Raw genomic sequence first — 18,757 nt, forward strand, 5'->3', positions numbered from 1 at the left:
AAAAACAAGGCCTTGAAACAGACACTGAACAGCATCGAGAGCTCGAACAGAGAGCAGAGCTTGGAATCCAGGAGAAAATTTCCCCTCACACTTCAGGGTGGGTAAGAAAGCACTGAGCTCAGTTGGCGCTGTGGGTACGAGTACCTGCTTGCCCAACAGCCTCAGATTTGTTGGGGGTGTTCTGGGCCTCACTTCTGATCACCAAGTAATGTTAACCTTAAAGATAAAACTGCCACTTTTTTTTTTTTTTTAATATTTATTTATTTTTGAGACAGGGAGAGACAGCATGAACGGGGGAGGGTCAGAGAGAGAGGGAGACAGAATCTGAAGCAGGCTCCAGGCTCTGAGCTGTCAGCACAGAGCCTGATGCAGGGCTCAAACTCACAGACTGCGAGATCATGACCTGAGCCGGAGTCAGATGCTTAACCGACTGAGCCACCCAGGCGCCCCAAACTGCCACTTATTTTATCCGTGAAAATGGGTTTATTTGGGAATAGCAGGGAATTGCATCCCGGGGCAAGAAAGCTCTGTCAAAAGCAGAGGCAGGTCTGCAGAGCACAGGCTCTTTAGGGAGGAAAGGGGGTGAGGAGGAGGGGCTGTTGGCAACTAAAAGTCCTGAGGCAGGCAGAGGCAGGAAAGCAGTAGCCACCTGGAAGGTTCCTGGTGGGTGCGTAATTGACATGAGAGCTCCCTCTGCTGGCCGCCAGACTCCATTCTAAATAAGGTTTCGTTTTATTAATTTTCACACTGTATTGTCTATTGCTGTGTATCACGTTACCCTAAAAGATAGAGGCTTGAAACAGCAGACATTTGTTATCTAACAGCTGCTGTAGGTCAGGAATTCAAAAATGGCTTAGCTAGGTGGTTCCCGTTCAAGTTATCATGTGGTTGTGTTAGGATAGCCAGGGCTGCATCAGCTGAGGGCTGGACTGGGGCCGGAGGACCTGCTCACAAGCTAGGTGTCCCCAGCTCTCGCCCATGGGCTTTTCCATAGACTCCTCAAGTGCCTCAGCATACTAGCTAATTTCCTCCAGCCTCAGATCCAAGAGAGGGCAAGCAAGAGGCTGCATGACCTTTTATGACCTAACCTCTGAAGTTATCCACTGCCGTTTCTGCTTTTGTTTGTTTTCTGTTTGTTAGAAGTGAGTACCTAGGGGCTCCCGGGTGGCTCAGTTGGTTGAGTGTCTTGATTTCGGCTTAGGTCCTGATCTTGAGGTTTGTGAGTTTGAGTCCCACATTGGGTTCTGCACTGACAGTGTAGAGCCTGCTTGGGATTCTCTCTCTCTCCTTCTCTCTCTGCCACTGTCCTGCTCATGCTCTGCCTCTCTCAAAATAAATAAATAAACTTAAAAAAGAAGTGAGTAACTAAATCCAACCCATACTGAGGGAGAAGTGGATTAGGCTCTACCTTTTTTTGTTTTTAATTTTTTTTAACATTTATTTATTTTTGAGAGAGAGATGGAGTATGAATAGGGGAAGGGGCAGAGAGAGCGGGAGACACAGAAGCCAAAGCAGGCTCCAGGCTCCGAGCTGTCAGCACAGAGCCCGACGCGGGGGTCAAACCCACAAACCGTGAGACCATGACCTGAGCCGAAGTCGGACGCTCAGCCAACTGAGCCCCCCAGGCGCTCTCTAGGCTCTACCTTTTGAAGGGAGTTTCAAAGTATTCCATACTTTGTGATATTAATTTTGTAGGTAATAATGAACATTTTACACTTTCCAGTTGTTCGTTGCCAGTACATACAGTTAATTTTGACATTGTCCTTGTATTTCACAGCCTTGCTAAATATACTTCTTTATTCTAGTATCTCTATTGTAGATACCTAAGGATTTTCTTAAGCTTATTTATTTATTTTGAGAGAGACAGAGCACGAGTGGGGGAGGGGCAGAGAGAGAGGGAGAGAGAGAATCCTAAGCAGGCTGTGTGCTGTCAGTGTAGAGACTGACTCGGGGCTCAAACCCCCGAACTGTGAGATCATGACCTGGGCTGAAACCCAAGAGTTGCCTGTTTAACTGACTGAGCCCCCTGGTGCCCTCCTAAGGATTTTCTACATATCTTCTACATACCTTTCTACATGCTTTCTGAATCTAAAGAGTCTTACGTTTTCCTTTCCAATTTGCATGCTTTTTGTTTCTTGGCTTAGTGCACTGGCTGGGACCTCTAGTACAAGGTTGAACAGGATTGGTGTCCCTGATCCTAGGAGGAAAGTGTTCGTTCTTTTCCCATTAGGCATGATATAGCTGAGGAATTTTCCTTCTATTCCTAGTTTTCAAAGTTTTTTTGTTTGTTTAATTTTACAGAGAAAGTGCAATTGAGGGAGAGAGAGAGAGAGAGAGAATGAATGAGAATTTTAAGCGGGCTCCACGCTCAGTGTAGAGCCTGATGCAAGGCTTGATCCCATGATCCTGGGATGGTGACTTGAGCTGAAATCAAGAGTTAGATGCTCAACTGACTGGCCACCAGGAGCCCCAAAGTTTGTTTGATTGTTATCATGATCAGATGTTGGATTTTGCCAAATGCATTCTCTACTTTTATTGATTTGATTGTATTTTGATTTTTAAAGTGTTAAACCAAATTTTTATTCTTGAAATATACCCGACTTGGTCATGACGTATTATTCTTCTTACATATTGCTGGTTTCAATTTGATAATAATGTTAAAAGGATTTTTGAAGCTATTCATAAATAAATTGGTGTGTAGTTTTTTTTTTTTAATGTTTGTTTATTTTGGAGAGAGACAGGGTGGGGGGGAGTGGGGGAGAGTACGTGCACACACAAGCAGGGGACGGTGAGGAGTAGAGAGTGAGGGAGACAGAGGATCCAAAGCAGGCTTCATGCTGTCAGCACAGAGTCCCATGTGGGGCTCAAACTCACAAACTGTGAGATCATGACCTGAGCTGAAGTCAAGATGATTAAGCCACTGAGCCACCCAGGCGCCCTGGTATATAGTATTCTTAACTTGTTATGTCTTTGGTTTTAGTGTCAGGGTAATAGTGGCCTTACAAAATTACTTAGGGACGTGTTCCTTTCTCTTCTATTTTTAGAAAGGGCTTTTGTAGATTTGGTATTATTTCTACCTTAAGTGTTTGATGTAATTTACCAGTGAAACCATCTGGGCTTAGAGTTACTTTTTTGGGAAAGTTTCTTACTGTAAATTTAATTTCTTTAATAGATACAGGGCTATTCAAATTTTCTGTTTCTTCTTGAATTCATTTTGATAATTTGTTTCATTCAGGTAATTTGCCCATTTATCTAAGTTAAACATGGCAATTTTTTTCCATACAAGGCCAAATGGTAAATATTTTAGGCTTTTCAGGTCATGTGGTCTCTGTTGCAGCTACTCAACTATGTTGTGGTAGCACAAAACAGCCATAGACAATACATAAACAAGCTAGTATAGCTATATTCTCATAAAACTTCAGTTATAGTAACATGTGGTAGACCAGATCTGGTCTATCGGTTATAGTTTGTTGACCCTTGACCTAAGTTGTTGAATTTATTGTCATAAATTGTTCAGAACACTGTCATTTTAATCTTTTTAATGGTCTGTAAGATCTGTAGTGATGTCCACTTTTTCATTCATGACGTTGGTAGTTTTTGTCTTTTCCTTTCTTGATCAGTTGAGTAAGAGTATCAATTTTATTGAGATTTTCAAAGGAACAGCTTTTAGTTTCAACATTTTCCTCTATTTGTCTATTTTCTATTTAATTATTTTCTGTTCTTATTAGTATTGTATTTTACTTACTTTGGGTTTAATTTTCCTCTTTTTTATTGCTATTACTACTACTACTACTACTACATTATTTTGTTTTGTTTTAAGTAAGCTTCACACCCAGTGTGGAGCCCAAAAAGGGGCTTGAACTCACAACCCTGAGATCAAGACCTGAGCTGAGATCAAGAGTCTGACGTTTAACTGACTGAGCCACCCAGGTGCCCCAATTTTCCCCTCTTTTTTCTAGCTTCTTAAGTGGAAGCTTAGGTTATTGATTTGACCTTCTTATTTAAACTTTCAAAGGTAAATATTTCCTTCCAAGCACTGCTTTAACTGCATCTCACATATTTTGATATGTTATGTTTACATTTTCATTCAGCTCAAAATATGTTCTAATTTCCATTTTGATTTCTACCTTAGCCTGTAGGTTATTTAGAAATATGCTTTAAAGCTTCCAAATATTTGGGAGTTTTTCTAGATATATTTTTGTTATTGATTTCTAGTTTAATTCCATTGTGGTTGGTAAACATATTCTGTGTGCTTTCATTCCTTATGAATCTGCTGAATCTTGGATTATGTCCCAGCATATGGTCTACCCTGGTAAAATAAAAAAAAATTTTTTTAGCTTTTACTAATGGAAAATTTCAAATGTCTATATATGTAGACAGGATATAATGGTCCCCACATATTCATCACCCAACTTCAACAATTACCAACTCATGACAGTTTTGTTTCACCTAAACTTTTTATGTTATTTTGAAGCAAATCTCAAATATGTCATTCACTCTGTAAATATATTTTTTAAATCTTTTTGTAGAAAGAAAACTTTTTTTTTTTAAGTTTTTATTTATTTTGAGAAAGGGCATGCAAGCAGGGGAGGGGCAGAGAGAGGGAGAGAAGAATCGCAAACAGGCTTCGTGCTGTCAGCACAGAGCCCAACGTGGGGCTCGATCTCACGAATTGTGAGATCATGACTGGACCAAAATCAAGAGTCTGAGGCCTAACTGACCTAGCCGCCCAGGTACCCCCACATTACAAGTTTATATGGGGGCTTCCAGGTCATATTTAGGACCACAGGAACTTTACCTCCTTACTCTTACGTTTGTATCTTTTTTCTCCCATGCCAGGAATCTTGGTTCTCTGTGAGCCAGGATGACAGAACTGTTATCTTACAAGTGATAGGTGTGAGCTACTTATCTGTTGCATCCCACAATAAGCCTAGGATGGTCTTAGGGTAAAAATACCAGCTTCACTGCCAGTAACATGATTATTGCAAACAGGATGTGGGGAACCTCCATCCTGCCCCAGCAGTTCTCGGCAGCCTGGCCTGCCTCGTGCAAGGGGGGGTTTGGAGCTGGCCCTTTTCCTCCTCTTCCTCTGGTCCCCCGTGCCTTTTACTTTGTTTGTTTGTCTGATTTTCTTAATGCGGAACACCTGGGTGCTCAGTGGGTTAAGTGGCCAATTCTTGATTTGGGCTCAGGTCATGGTCATACGGTCGTGAGTTTGAGCCCCGAGTTGGGCTCTGTACAGATAGCGTGGAGCCTGCTTCGGATCCTCTGTCTCCCTCTCTCTGTCCTTACCCCACTTACACTTGCTCTCTCTCTCTCTCAAAAATAAATAATCGTTTTGAGAAGGAAGACAGAGGATCCGAAGCAGACTCGTGCTGACGGCACAGAGCTCAATGTGGGGCTCGAACTCCCGAACCAGGAGGTCATGACCTGAGCCAAAGTTGGATGCTTAACCAAGTAGACTACCCAGGCACCCCTACTGTTTTTTTCCCTTAATTGTGGTAAAATGTACGTAATATAAAATTTAACATTGTAACCATTTTTAGGTACAATTCAGTAGCATTGAGTACATTTGCAATATTGTGCAGCCATCATCAATATCCATTTCCAGAACTTTTTAACCAACTGAAACAGAAACTCTGTCATTAAAAAAAAAATTTTTTTTGATGTTTATTTGTTTCTGAGACAGAGAGAGAGACAGAGCATGAGTGGGGGAGGGGCAGAGAGAGAGGGAGATACAGAATCAGAAGCAGGCTTCAGGCTCCAAGCGGCCCGATGCGGGACTCGAACTCATGAAATGTGAGAGATCATGACCTGAGCTGAAGTTGGACACTCAACCGACTGAGCCACCCAGGCGCCCCAGAAACCCTGTCATTTTTAAACAATTCCCACCCCTGTCTGCCAGCCCCTGACAACCACCATTCTTTCTGTCTCTGTCTCTGTGAATTTACCTATTCCAGGTACTTCATAGACGTGGAATCCTACTACATGTGCCCTTTGGTCAGATACATTTGTAGCATGTATCAGATTTTCCTTCTTTTATTATGACTGAATACTCCCTTGTACGTATATACCACATTTGGTTTATCTTTTCTTTTGTCAGGGGACATTTGAGTTGTTTCTGCTTTTTGGCTATTGGGAATGATGTTGCTGTGAACATTGGTGCACAGATATCTGAGTCCCTGTCCTCAGTTCTTTTGCGTGTATGTCCTAAAGTGGACTATGCCACCACGTTTACAAGGCAAGTGTGGTAGAAGTTACATTGTCACGTTGTTCATAATCCTGTGTTGCAAAAGTTGGAAACGATGTCAGTCTTTCTGTTGCAGAGTTAGGCCAGATGCAGAACTATGTGCTCTTGTCTGTGTGTCCCGTCACCCAGGTCCTGTACCCCTAGAAGAACAGTGTTCTTGCTGGCTTCAGGCTCATGGGGATTCTGCTGTTTTATGTGTCACCTGTCCCCTGTATCATGTCCTTGAGTTTTTCTGACCTCCATTGTTGCATGGACACACCGTCTTGCCGTCCTCTCTGTTCACCATTCTTGCCTCCAGCTTCCAGGAATCTGTATGCTAATCATGAACTCCCTTTCTCTCTGATGCCCCTCTAGTTCTCCCACTGGGTTTATGGGGGGGCCGGGGTCTCACCCTGGGCACGTGTGTGCTCAGATCCGCACATCTCTTGCTCTAAGGCTGTGTGGCCCCCATGCCTCTTCCACCCCTCACGCCCCCAGCTTCCCTTACTTCCGAGGTGCAAGGGTCATTGTCTGTTGGGGAGAGGTTTGAGTCAGAGCAGACCCAGGGTTACAGCGTTGTGGTTTTGCCCTTATTGTATCTGACAGACTTTACTCTCCAGATCTGCATGTTTGGGTCCTGGCCCATTGGAGGGACTAGGCTAACCGAGGCTACATGGGACAGTGTGGCTGCTGAGGGACTGGAGCCTGTGTTGGCCTCCAGGTGACCTGGAGCTTCTGGAAGTCCTTTCTGTCTCCTAGCCAAGAGCTGGCTTTTCCCTTCAGTCCTCAGTGAGCCTCTTTTCAAGTGCAGATGCCTCCAGCCAAGTTTCTTTCATTAGGGCGTCTAGGCCCCTGACACCTTGCTGTTAGTTTATTCAGTTTATTTTGGAGCTGGGTGGCAAAGGGTGAGGAAAGGGGAGAGGGAGGCTTGGAGCCTCTGGTTTCTGGGGAGAGGCCTGCTGGACTCTGGCCCCTCGTAGGCACTGCCACCAGAGCTCGCTGTGGTCCCTGCCTGTGTCTAGAGCCTGCTCTGGCCCCCGGGGCCTCACTCCCAGGACCCCCTCGCAGGATTGTCACACGGCAGTTGTGACTGAGCTGAGTGAAATTTCATTCTGTGGGTTAGAATCCCGGAGAGCTTGCATTTTGTCTGGCTCTACAGGTCTGTGTCATGGTAGGGGGCTCCGAGGAGCACGGAGACCGCTGAGAAAGGATGTAGGCCCTTTGTGAGGGTCTCAGAGGAAGCTGAGACCGGGTGAGTTAGTCCTTGATGGGAGGCCGGGGAGCCAGAGAGGAGATGGGTTATAGAGCCACAGCATGTAGGACACCTCGTACAGGCTCAGGGACCAATAAACGGACCAGTGGAACAGAGTCGAGAATCTAGAACGGCCTCAGATGTGTGGGAACTTGCTTTATGTCCGAGGTGGCGCCACAGAGCAGTGTGCGGGGAAGCAGCCACCACACAAGCGGTGCTGGGACAGTTGGAGGTCAGGACGGAAGAAAAGTGAACTGGAGCGTGTACGGCCCCATAACGGACTGTTACAGTCATAAGAGGCCAACCCCTTAGAGCCACAGAGCTCCGACTGGATGTGCCGTGCTCCCGTGCCTGGAAGGTGTGCGTGGACACATAGGTAGAAAAACCACACCCGAGGTAGCGACGGCCAGAAGAGTGAGGGGAGGCCCTGACCCCGTCCTGATGGGGTAGCGCTCGCATGGTTCTGTCTCCAGTTTAGGTGTGTGTTCGGTGTCTTCTGTATTTGTATCACACTTCACCGTAAAAAAGACTTTTCGGAGGGGGCCCCGACACACTGGGGGAAATGTTGGAAGCCTGTCCGTCCCGGGCCCAGGCACGCACGGCTGCCATGAGATCCAGGCTGGCCGCACAGTGGTGGGAGGGCGTCCCGCCGGGGTGACGAGCAGGGCTGCCGAGTGCTGGGGTGGAAACCTGTGCAGGCCCTGAGTCCAGGGCGTCTGGGCTGTGTGTCTGAGCCCTGGCCTTCCGTGGGGCTGTCGGGACCATGGGGGTGCTTCATGCAGAGGTGAGGGGGTTGAGGTTAGCGTTTTCAGTGCCCTGGGGCTGCAGTGTGGACACTGGCTGGAGCTCCAGCTGGGAGCAGAGCAGCACCTGTGAAAGATACAGACCCAGTGGGAGTCAGGGCCCAGGGGTAGCTCCGGCCTTGCCTCTCGGGGCCTCCTCTCCCCTCCCTGGCAAGAGGGTCCAGCCACGCCGTGGGCCATCCCGTGGGCCATCCCGTGGGCCTCCCCACTCCTGCTGTTGCCTGCTTCCTAGTTCTCAAACTCACCAGATGTCTTCCCTCTGGGCCTTTATGCTGACCCTTCACTCAGACTGGTTGCTCCTTCCTGCCCATGGGATGGCACCTTGTAAATGGTCATCTAGCGCCCTTCCCTTGAATGCCAGCCTGGAGAGGCAGGAGCTGGACTGCTGCTTGTGGAAGAAACGAGTGAATGAGCAGGGACTGTGGGCTTTCTGGAGCCCAGGTCTGCCTTGGTAGCCGTTGTGGTGGCAGGGTTGTTGAGCCACGGTGGGGTTGGCTAGTGCCAAGGACGTAACCAGAGCAGGCACTCCCATCCTGGGGTTCTCCTGGGTGGTGGAGGCTGGTACCAGGGGAGTCTGAGGGACCGGAGGAGGTCCCAGGCCCCAGGCAGTAGCACAGGCAGAACTGGAGTTAGGTCCACCAAGGGGCTGCCCGTAATGGGTCCCTGAGACTGTGGTGGGAGACAGGCAGAAGGACAGAGGAACAGGCATATGCCACTCTGAGAGATTAGGACATGGAGGAAGGACGCTTTGAGAGTAGGAGGCCGTTAACCCCATTCCTGTGTTGGCTTTGAGAGACTTCAAAGCCTAGAATGACAGGTGACCGTGGCACAGTGTGGATGTGGCTCCTCCCCTGAGAATCCTCTGGTGCCCTGGGCCAAGTGAGGATGATGATCCCCCCAGCCTCACAGAGCAGGTCTCTGAAAGTCATCCTGATGCTGTGACAGGCGAGAGTTATGTGGCGGCCGATCCCTCCCATTCTGTTGGAATGATCCTGGGGGTTCCCCACTGCCAATGGGGCCAGGTGCTCAGGGAGCCATGTGTGCCCTTGACCCTTGAGCATGCGCTTCCTGAAGCTTCAGGGAGATGGACATCGATTGAGCATTTGAGCCCACAGCCCAGTGTCCCAGTTGGCCAGCTCTCCTGGGAATGTCCTGTACAGCCATGCCCCTGGAGCAGGTTCAGTGTGGGACCCGGGCACGCTTCCTCTAGTGCAGTGCCTGCAGTGGGGTGGCTGTTGGAGAATGTGGGTACCATTCCGGGACAGCCACAGGTCCCCTGTGCCTTCCCCAGCACGGGTCTCAGCTCTTGAGGGAGTGTCTCCCTGGTGGCTGATGGCCTGGCGGGCGGGCGGGGCGGGGCACCTTCTGTGGATGACGTGAGGGGGTCTCGGAAGGTCTTTGGCCCATTCGCTGTTTGGCGGAAGGTTCCCTTTTGCTTTTTAGTAGTTCTTCTATCGATTGCTGGTTATGTATTGCCAACACCACTTCCTTCTCCAGGCCATCCTCTTTTCACTCTTTTTATTTTTAAACATTATTTGGAGATCACTGCAGGTTTACATTCAGTTGTAAGAAGCAGTTCAGAGAGACAGTCCCCTGAAGACGTCTGGGACACTAGCATCCACACTGATTTTTCCAGTTTTATGTGCACCTGGATGTGTGTGCACACACGTGTGTGTTTACTTCTGCGCATTCTTGTCACACGTGTGGGTTTTTGTCACCACCAGAATCAAGGTGCAGAGCAACTCCACGACAAGGACCCTGTGCTGCCTGGGTAGCCATGGCCATCTTCTCCCTCAGCCCCCACCCCACACCCTAGGATCTGACCACATCGAGGGTATTTTATCACTGGGATCACGTGGGGTGTGACTGTTAGGTGCCCAGTGCCCTTGAGACCACCCGGGCTGTGTGCATCCATAGTTGGACCCTTTCATTGCTGAAGAGTGTCCCATGATGTGGGTAGACCAGAGTTCCGTTAACCATTCACCCATTGAAGGGCTGGGGTGTTTCCAGTTTGGGGCTATTACTAATAAAGTTGCTATGAAGTTCGTGTTCGGGTGTTTGTGTAAACTTGGATGTCATTTCTCTAGGACAAATGCCCAAGAGTGCCCCTCCTGGGTCCTATGGTAAACACACATTTACTTTTTGTAAGAAACTGCCGAACTGTTTTCCAGAGTGGCTGTGCCATTTTACCTGCCCATCGGCAGTGTGTGAGACCCATTTTCTTTAAACCCTTGCCATTCAGATAGACGTGCGGCCATATCTCACTGTGGTTTTAATTTGCATTTTCCTGATGGCTGATGCTGTTGAAGATCTTCTCATGGGCTTTTTTGCCATATGTATATCCCCTTCAGTGAAACGTCTGTTCGTACCTTTTGCCCACTTTGTTTCTTTTTTAAAAAAAAATGTTTTAATTTTATTTTAGAGAGTGCAAAGGGGAGAGAGGGGCAGAGGAGAGTTGGGGGAAGGGGAGGGGAGGGGGGAGGGGAGAGGAGAGGAGACAGGGGAGGAGAGGAGAGGAGAGGAGAGGAGAGGATCTCATCTCAAACTGAGTACGGAGCCTGACAAGGGGCCCCATCCCATGACCCTGGGATCACAACCTGAGCTGAAATCAAGAGTCAGACACTCAACTGAGTCACCCAGACGCCCTGATACAATTATTTTTTACATGACTCTTGTATTTACCAATATTCTTCTGTTTTAATTAATTTCAATAGTTTTCCTAGAGGATCTTTCAGGGCATCTGGGTGGCTCAGTCTGTTGAGCATCTGTCTCTTGATTTCAGCTCAGGTTCGTGATCTCACATCGGACTCTGCACTGACAGTGTGGATGGAGCCTGCTTGGGATTCTCTCTCTCCCTCTCTCTCTCTGCCCTTCCCCCTGCTCATGCATGCTCTGGTTCTGTCTCTAAATAAACATTAAAAGAAGAAAAAGATCTTTCAGGTTTTTATCCTACACAATGCCATTTGCACATAATGAGTTTTTTCCACCCTTCCTATCCTTATTCCATTTCTTTCTTTTTCGTGCCCAGGTGCACTAGCTAGAAGTTTAGTACAAATATGACTCGAAGTAGCGATACAAACGTCTTTGTCTCATCCAGCAGGTTTGTTGTTTTTCAGCTAGGTTGGGATGGACAGGACCCAGAGGCAGGAGAGAGCTGATGGTGGAAGACGGGTCCTAGAGAGGTCCACGGGGCATGGGTCCGGGTCTTTGCTGTGGGGTGAAGCACTGTGGCGGGGGGCCAGCGGCAGGCGGATTGTTGGGCCAGGTGGACATCTCTGTCTAAAGGCTTCTGTCTTCTCATGAAACGTGTCAGCAGCTGAGCATGAAAATATGGGAGAAGAGGCAAGGGAAGCTGTGAGATTTCTGGAAGAAGTAGTGCCATGGAGTGTGTGGGGCTCCCAATTGGGTGGACGCTGGCCACCTGGACGGTGACACAGTTCATCCAAGACAGAACAAAGGAGACAGAAGTTTATTGAACACACTGCAGCAGGCAGGACAGCAAAGCGGAGACTGTCTGTCAGGAGCGGGGGGCGGGGGGGGGGCGGGTGTGGGGGGAGCTGTAGCTAAGTCAGGGAGTGAGGAGGTATGGAAACTATAGAATTTTCTTTTGGTAACTGCCGGGCTGTCAGTAACCCACTGTGGTCAGCTAGGACCTGTGGCTGTTTTGAGGCGGGTCGTGAGGGGCCTGTTCGTACTCAGCCCCGTGGGTGGTCGCCATGAGTGCCCTTACTTACTCAGGCTTCCATTGCTCAAGCCTGCTGCCTAAAAGCAGCCTCCACAGAGTGGGCCCTGCGCTTGTCTGATGTGTGGCCTTTAGTCCCTGGCTCTGCTGGTTCGTTCGGAGCTGGGGCAGTGGTGCTGGACAGGCCGGGCTTCCCATCTGGGCGCTGTAAGTCAGGAGGACCACAGAGTGTGTGATGGCTGAGTACGGCCTGAAGCTGCAGATGAGGACGTGGGGGCTCTGCAGTGCTAGGGTCAGCAGGACTGAGCTGGGGCAGGTGCTGGTCTGAGAAGGGGGTGTTGAGCTGAAATGCCAGAGTGGGGGTCAGGGGACAGTTACTGGTGGTGACAGGGTCGAGGGCGTGATTGGGGCAGAGGGCGAGGCCTTTGGCAGGAAGAAGAGGTCGAGACTGAGGGGCAGGGCGTTGAAGATGGTCACGGGAATATTGAGACCACCAGGAATTCAGGCCTGGCGCGGCGGTGGGGCGATGCCCACAGCAAGGGCTGGTGTGGGTGGCAGGCACAGCTGATGGCTCACGTCAGCTGGGACTCTTATGGAGAGGAGGGGGGAGGGGGCTGCAGGCCACAGCGAGAAATGGGGCGGGGGGGGTGGTGGTGGCTGAGGTGGGGAGAGAAGGCTGGCGGGAAGGGAGCAGGATGGAGGGGACCTGGGACTCCCAAGGGAGAGTGAAGGCCCAGAAACAGGGCCGAGGTCATTGGTGGCGAGGGTTTCAGAACTGGGGGATTGAGAACAGGGTCAGAAGCCCCCTCCTCGATGCTGCTCCCCTCATCCAGCCTGTCTCTGTGTTCCCTTCCATCTCAGCCGAGGTCTGAGGAGGTGGAGCCCCCACCGTGTCCTTGCCAGTTCTCCGAGGGGTCTTCTGCTGGGCTGGCAGTGGTGTTCTCACCTTTGTCTTCTGAGCAGTGGCAGGTGTATCCACAGGGAAGTATCTCGAACAGAGTGTTTGGTCTACAGCCTTTTATGCTCTCTAGAGGCCTCAGGTGTGTCCTTGGCCTCTGTGGTCCAGCCATGTGTGCTGTCCAAGCTCACATCCTACTGTTAATTATTAGGGAGGCGACTGTCTGACTGGATGTTTCTGATGGGATCTGTGTCCTTTGTCCCGTCAACTGCCTTGGACTTTGCCCCGCCACTTGACTTGAGGACCACTTTGTCATGTTTATTGTAAATATTTTGGCCAGCTGACCATGTGTTTTCTGGTTTTGTAGTTGTTGTTTTTTTTTTTTAAGTTTATTTATTTTGAGAGAGAGAGTGTGTGAGAGCAGGGGAGGGGCAGAGAGAGAGAGAATCCCAAGCAGGCTCTGTGCTGTCAGCATAGACCCCGACTCAGGGCTCGAACTCACCGACTGTGAGATCATGACCTGAGCGGAAGTCAAGAGTCAGACGCTTGACCGACTGAGCCCCCCAAGGGCCCCTGTAAGGTTTTGCTTTGATTTGCTTTGTTTTCCTGTGCATTTTGAATGTCTAGTGCAACTGGATTGATCAGTTTTCTGTTTTTGTTCCTGGGTTTTGCATCCAGTTGAGAAAGGCTTTCCCCTTTGCTGGGATCACACAGGTAACTCTTTCCTTCTTGTACTCCTGTGGCTTTAGTTTTCCTTAGGTCTGTGTCTCTGATGAGTCTGGAGTTGATTTTGGTGCGAGGACAGAGGTGGATCCTGCCCTCCGTGGCTGTGTGTTGAAGCAGCCTCCCCCCACCCCTGCTTAGTGCTGTGTGGCCCTCCGTGCTCCCTGTGTGGCCCCCCGTGCTCCCTGTGTGGCCCCTCGTGCTCCCTGCAGTGGCCCCTCGTGCTCCCTGCAGTGGCCCCCCGTGCTCCCTGTGTGGCCCCTCGTGCTCCCTGTGTGGCCCCTCGTGCTCCCTGCAGTGGCCCCCCGTGCTCCCTGTGTGGCCCTCCGTGCTCCCTGTGTGGCCCCCCGTGCTCCCTGCAGTGGCCCCCATGCTCCCTACAGTGGCCCCCCGTGCTCCCTGTGTGGCCCTCCGTGCTCCCTGTGTGGCCCCCCGTGCTCCCTGCAGTGGCCCCCATGCTCCCTACAGTGGCCCCCCGTGCTCCCTGTGTGGCCCTCCGTGCTCCCTGTGTGGCCCCTCGTGCTCCCTGCAGTGGCCCCCCGTGCTCCCTGCAGTGGCCCCCGTGCTCCCTGTGTGGCCCTCCGTGCTCCCTGTGTAGCCCCCCGTGCTCCCTGTGTGGCCCCTTGTGCTCCCTGCAGTGGCCCCCATCCTCCCTGCAGTGGCCCCCATGCTCCCTACAGTGGCCCCCCGTGCTCCCTGTGTGGCCCCTCGTGCTCCCTGCAGTGGCTCCCCGTGCTCCCTGCAGTGGCCCGCCGTGCTCCCTGCAGTGGCCCCTCGTGCTCCCTGCAGTGGCCCCCCGTGCTCCCTGCAGTGGCCCCCCGTGCTCCCTGTGTGGCCCGCCGTGCTCCCTGTGTGGCCCCCCGTGCTCCCTGTGTGGCCCCTCGTGCTCCCTGCAGTGGCCCCCATGCTCCCTACAGTGGCCCCCCGTGCTCCCTGTGTGCCCCCCCCCCTGCTGCCTGCAGTGACCCCCCCCGTGCTCCCTGCAGTGACACCCCCCCCCCGTGCTCCCTGCACTGGCCCTCTGTGCTCCCTGCAGTGACCACCCCCGTGCTGCCTGTGTGGCCCCCCAGCAGGTGGACTCCCCCAGCCTCCACCGCCAGTCTCTTCCCCTCTCTGAACAAGGCCATGGGCGAGTGAAGCCATGGCTCCGGGCTCTTGTGGCACCATCTCTAATCCTCACCCAGACGCTGAGGGTGTGATGTGGTGAAGTAGTCAACAGGGGACTTTGGGTGCAAGCATGGCCTCAGTTTCCCTGTGTAGCAAATGGGGCCTGCTGGAGGCGCTGTGGGGGTTATGCGGCAAGGCTGCAGAGACACTCAGGCCAGCATGGGTCTGTTCACGCTGGGCTGGGCTCTGGGTCCTGCGCCTTCAGCCATAGTCTTTGGGGATGGCCCAGTGGTGCGGGCTGAGGGGCGAGGGCTGTCCTCAGGCTCCTCTTGTCTTTCCCATCTCACTCCCACACTCTTGTGCAGCTTACCTGGGCACAGAGCTGAGACCTGGAAAAAAAACCACTCAGATTCTCTCTGACATTCCAGAGAGACTTGGGGGAAAATTTGTAGACGAGGCAGGAGAAGCCTTGCTTACCTGCCCCCCACCACCGTCCCGCACCCCCCCACCACCCTGCAATGTGGGTGTGGCGTCGTGGCCATTCGGTGGGACTCCACTAAGCCATCCTGGCCTCGGTGGCTCAGCTAAGGGTCAACGCTTCTACTTGTGGCAGCTGTTCCTGGACTGTGGCTGGGAGGGGTCTGGGGGCCAGAAAGCTTAGGGCTGAGCCTGGAGGGGCCAGGCACTGGGCACTGTCACTCCTTGAGGGAGACTGTCCTGGCATCCGCATCCACTGCAGTGTTGTCCTGGGACTCCCCGGGTCACCTTAGGGTCACCGGGGCTCTAGAGGAGACAGTCGTCAGCCCGAGGCCCTCCCAAGGGAGCATGGAGACTGCCCTTGGGCATCTAACAGCCAGGAGTGCCGCTAGAGGGGCCCACAGCACACCGGGGCTTCAGGAGGCTGGGGCCACCAGAGTTGGGGGCTGAGGACCCATGTTAGCTGCGGGGTTCTTCCTGTTGTGGCTTAGTTGGGGGGAGGGGGTGCTCTCCAGATCCTGCTCCGTGATGAATTCTCATGGATGGCCTTTAAAATGAATAAACCAGAAGACATGTATTCGGTTTGCACAGCTGATTGCTGTTGGTTTTCTGTAGGACACGGGCATCAGAATCTTTTTGTCTGTAGAGTGATGGGGTGGATGATGCCTTCTAAATCTTGCTAAACGTGGCAGTTGGGTGGTGGCTCTGGGACTGGCGCCTGTCCTCGCCTTTGAGAAGTGAACCTGGCCCCTGCCGCCCTGTGGGGCCTGTAGGTGGGCCACCTTCCTTGTGGGTGGGGCATCGTCACATCCTCTGCGGGCCCCCTCCCCTGCCTTGCTCCTTGCTGATGGTCCCTTGGGGTGGGCTGTTCAGGTCAGCTTCCCTGGAAGGCCCAGAGAGGTGACAGTCACACCTTGTGGCCAAGTGTGTGTGGGGTGGCCTGCTTCCTGGGGGTGGGGGGAGCATGAAGGGAGGGGCTGTGAGTGGCCAGGAGGGAAGGATAATCTCGCAGAAGACGGGCGCTCGCCCTGGTTTGTAGCTGGCACAGCCCTCGGAGCACTTCCAGGAGAGCCCAAGGAGACCGTGACTTTGTGCAGTCAAGCCTGGGGCAGATAGGTCAGTGTGGCCGTGGGGACCAGGGTCAGAGCCTGGGGCCTTGAGAAACTTGCGGAGAACAACTCCCTGGAGGGGCAGCCTCGCGGGGAAGGCTCCGTTGTGGCTGTCAGCACAGCGGTCCTTGCTCTCTGCTCTCAGCTGCACTGCCCTTTCTGGGAACTCTGAGTGAGCCCCCTCACCCCCTGCCAGGAATGTTGTCCCATGTGTCCCATGGCGCTGGCTGGGACAGGGCAGGGCTAGTGTTCTTCCCTGCTGGCCTGCCCCACCTGGAGCCAGCCTTGATGTGTTTGTTTCCTGTTCCTCCTCCACAGGCTGGTGGATGCCACCTGCTGTCTGCAGCCTGATCAACTGCTCTTCCAAAAGGAGGCCCTCCTGAAGACATAGTCGCCGGGCCTGCCGTGCCTTTGGTACCCTGGCTGCTCACACAGTCTCACTCCTGGGCACTGGGGGCCGAGACCCCAGGACTCTGAGGGCACGCCCTGCCCCGGTTTCTCTGTGGCTGTGGGACCCGCCTTCTGGCCACACCCCCCTGTTAGCACTAACGTACTGACCCTGGAAGAGTGAGGGAGAGGGGAGGGGACGCCAGGCTATGGCTGCTCCCAGGCCCCACCCAGGATCCTAAGGCCTGGAAGGTGAGGGGGCTTCTGGAACTCCCAGGGGCCTCTGCCCATTGCCCTGCCCCCGCTTTACCCTCATCCAAGTGCCAGGACGCTGCACCTCTCTTATCTAGGTAATTAGCTTCAGACCCTGGACCGAGGCTGGCCAGGTCGTGGGCTGCTTCCCACAGGCTGTGCACCCTGACCCCAAGAGGGAGGTGAGGCCCTGCCCGTTGAGTAGCTGAGGTGCCGGGGCTCTTGAGAGGCAGGGAGAAGGTGCCCTCCCACCCTGCCCTTTCTGCCCGGGCCTGGTCACGGCGTGGGGCCTCGTGACCCAGCCTTGCCAGGGGCGGAGGGCACCACTGAGCCTTGGGGAGGGGATGCCCCCAAGGGTGCCAGTCCAGCCAGCTGCCCCACCCCTCAGGCCCAGTCTGGCCCCGGTGCTCCCCCACCTGGTGCCCCGAGCAGTCCCCCGGGCAGGCGGCCCCCGCCATGGCCGAGCACCTGGAGCTGCTGGCAGAGATGCCCATGGTGGGCAGGATGAGCACACAGGAGCGGCTGAAGCACGCCCAGAAGCGGCGTGCCCAGCAGGTGAAGATGTGGGCCCAGGCTGAGAAGGAGGCCCAGGGCAAGAAGGGCCGCCAGGAGCGGCCGCGGCCATGGAAGGAGGCAGCCAGCGGCCAGCCACAGAAGCGGGTCCTTTTCCCTCCCAGCGTTGCCCTCCTGGAGGCTGCTGCCCGAAATGACCTGGAGGAAGGTGAGCATGGCTGAGCCCAAGGGAAGACCCTGTCCTCCACCTCGGTCCTGGAGAGATCTGCGGAGGGCACGGTGCTGTCCTGCGGAGGCCCCGGGGCTGGCCTGGTGTCCTCGGGCGCTTGCTCTCAGTGGTCGGCCACTTGAGGCTCACCAGTGATGGCGCAGCACACTGGGGTGCTGCTGCGGGGGTGAGGCTGATGGGATCGGGCAGGGGCATCGGGGAGCCCACAGGAGCTCGGGGCAGTGCCCGGGGCTTGGCTCAGGTGGGCTGGGAGTGGCCCATCCTCTTCAGTGCCTCTGGCCAGGGTGCTGGGCGATGACCAGGAGAGGCCTGGCCACCACCTGCTTGGGCCCTGTCTCCACCTGTGTAAAGGAGGGCGGCCACGCCCACCTCAGCAGGTTAGAGTGCGGGGCTGGGGGTCCCCGCAGGCCAGCCCTCTCGACACCTGCCTCTGCCCATCTTTGACTTCTTCCTCCCCATCAGGACCGCCCTGGCCAGTGACAGGCTCCTCGTTCCTCCCCTGCACCCTGTGTGCTCATGGCCCCTCTGCTGTCCCTGAGGGGCTCCTGAAGGCTCGTCCTGCCGTCCTCCAGGGCAGAGGCTGGGGTGCAGAGGGCAAGGAGAGGCGGGCAGTGCCTCAAGGCAGGGGCGGTAGAGGAGGGCGTGGTGGGTGTGCCGCTGGCCCAGGCTCAGGGAACTGTGGGAAGTGGGGTGCATCACCCTGCTGCCCATGGAGCATATCTGGGAAGGCCAGGCCAGTAAGGAGGTCTGGGATGACCTTGGTGACAGGCTAGGCCCCAGATGGGACCACTGAAGAGTGAGGACAGGAATCAGCTCTACTGAGGGAGACCTTGGAGGGGGTGGGCCTGGATGCCTGGGGCCCACACTGCAGGCTGCAGCTGGGCAGGGGGCCTGTGCTCACACGGGAGCCTGAGGGCTGGGAGTGCCCTGATTCAGGAGGGGTGGGTCCTGCTAGGTGCTGGGGGCAGAGGGCTGCTGTGTATGCCCACCTGGGGCCGACAGATACTCAGAGCCCCAACTCTTGAGCCCTCAGCCTGGACTCGGGTGTCCCTCTTGCCACCCACACCTCTGTCTTCCTCACCACTCTCTGCTCCCG

The 18,757-nt window shown here is 53.5% G+C and overlaps 1 protein-coding gene across 4 annotated transcripts in view; it reads left to right on the top strand.

Moving 5' to 3' along the window:
* Positions 1–18,757, top strand: part of PPP1R16A (protein phosphatase 1 regulatory subunit 16A) — a 39,869-nt gene that overhangs the window by 17,479 nt on the left and 3,633 nt on the right. For 3 of the 4 annotated variants that reach the window (XM_042973664.1, XM_042973666.1, XM_042973665.1), the window contains one exon: positions 16,599–17,640. In XM_042973664.1, coding sequence (XP_042829598.1) covers positions 17,376–17,640 — 265 coding nt within the window. In that variant the 5' untranslated portion in view covers positions 16,599–17,375. The remainder of the gene's footprint in view (positions 1–16,598; positions 17,641–18,757) is intronic. The other variant, XM_042973667.1, reaches the window with a different exon arrangement.

This window comes from Panthera tigris, chromosome F2 (assembly GCF_018350195.1).
Source record: "Panthera tigris isolate Pti1 chromosome F2, P.tigris_Pti1_mat1.1, whole genome shotgun sequence".
NCBI lineage: Eukaryota > Metazoa > Chordata > Mammalia > Carnivora > Felidae > Panthera > Panthera tigris.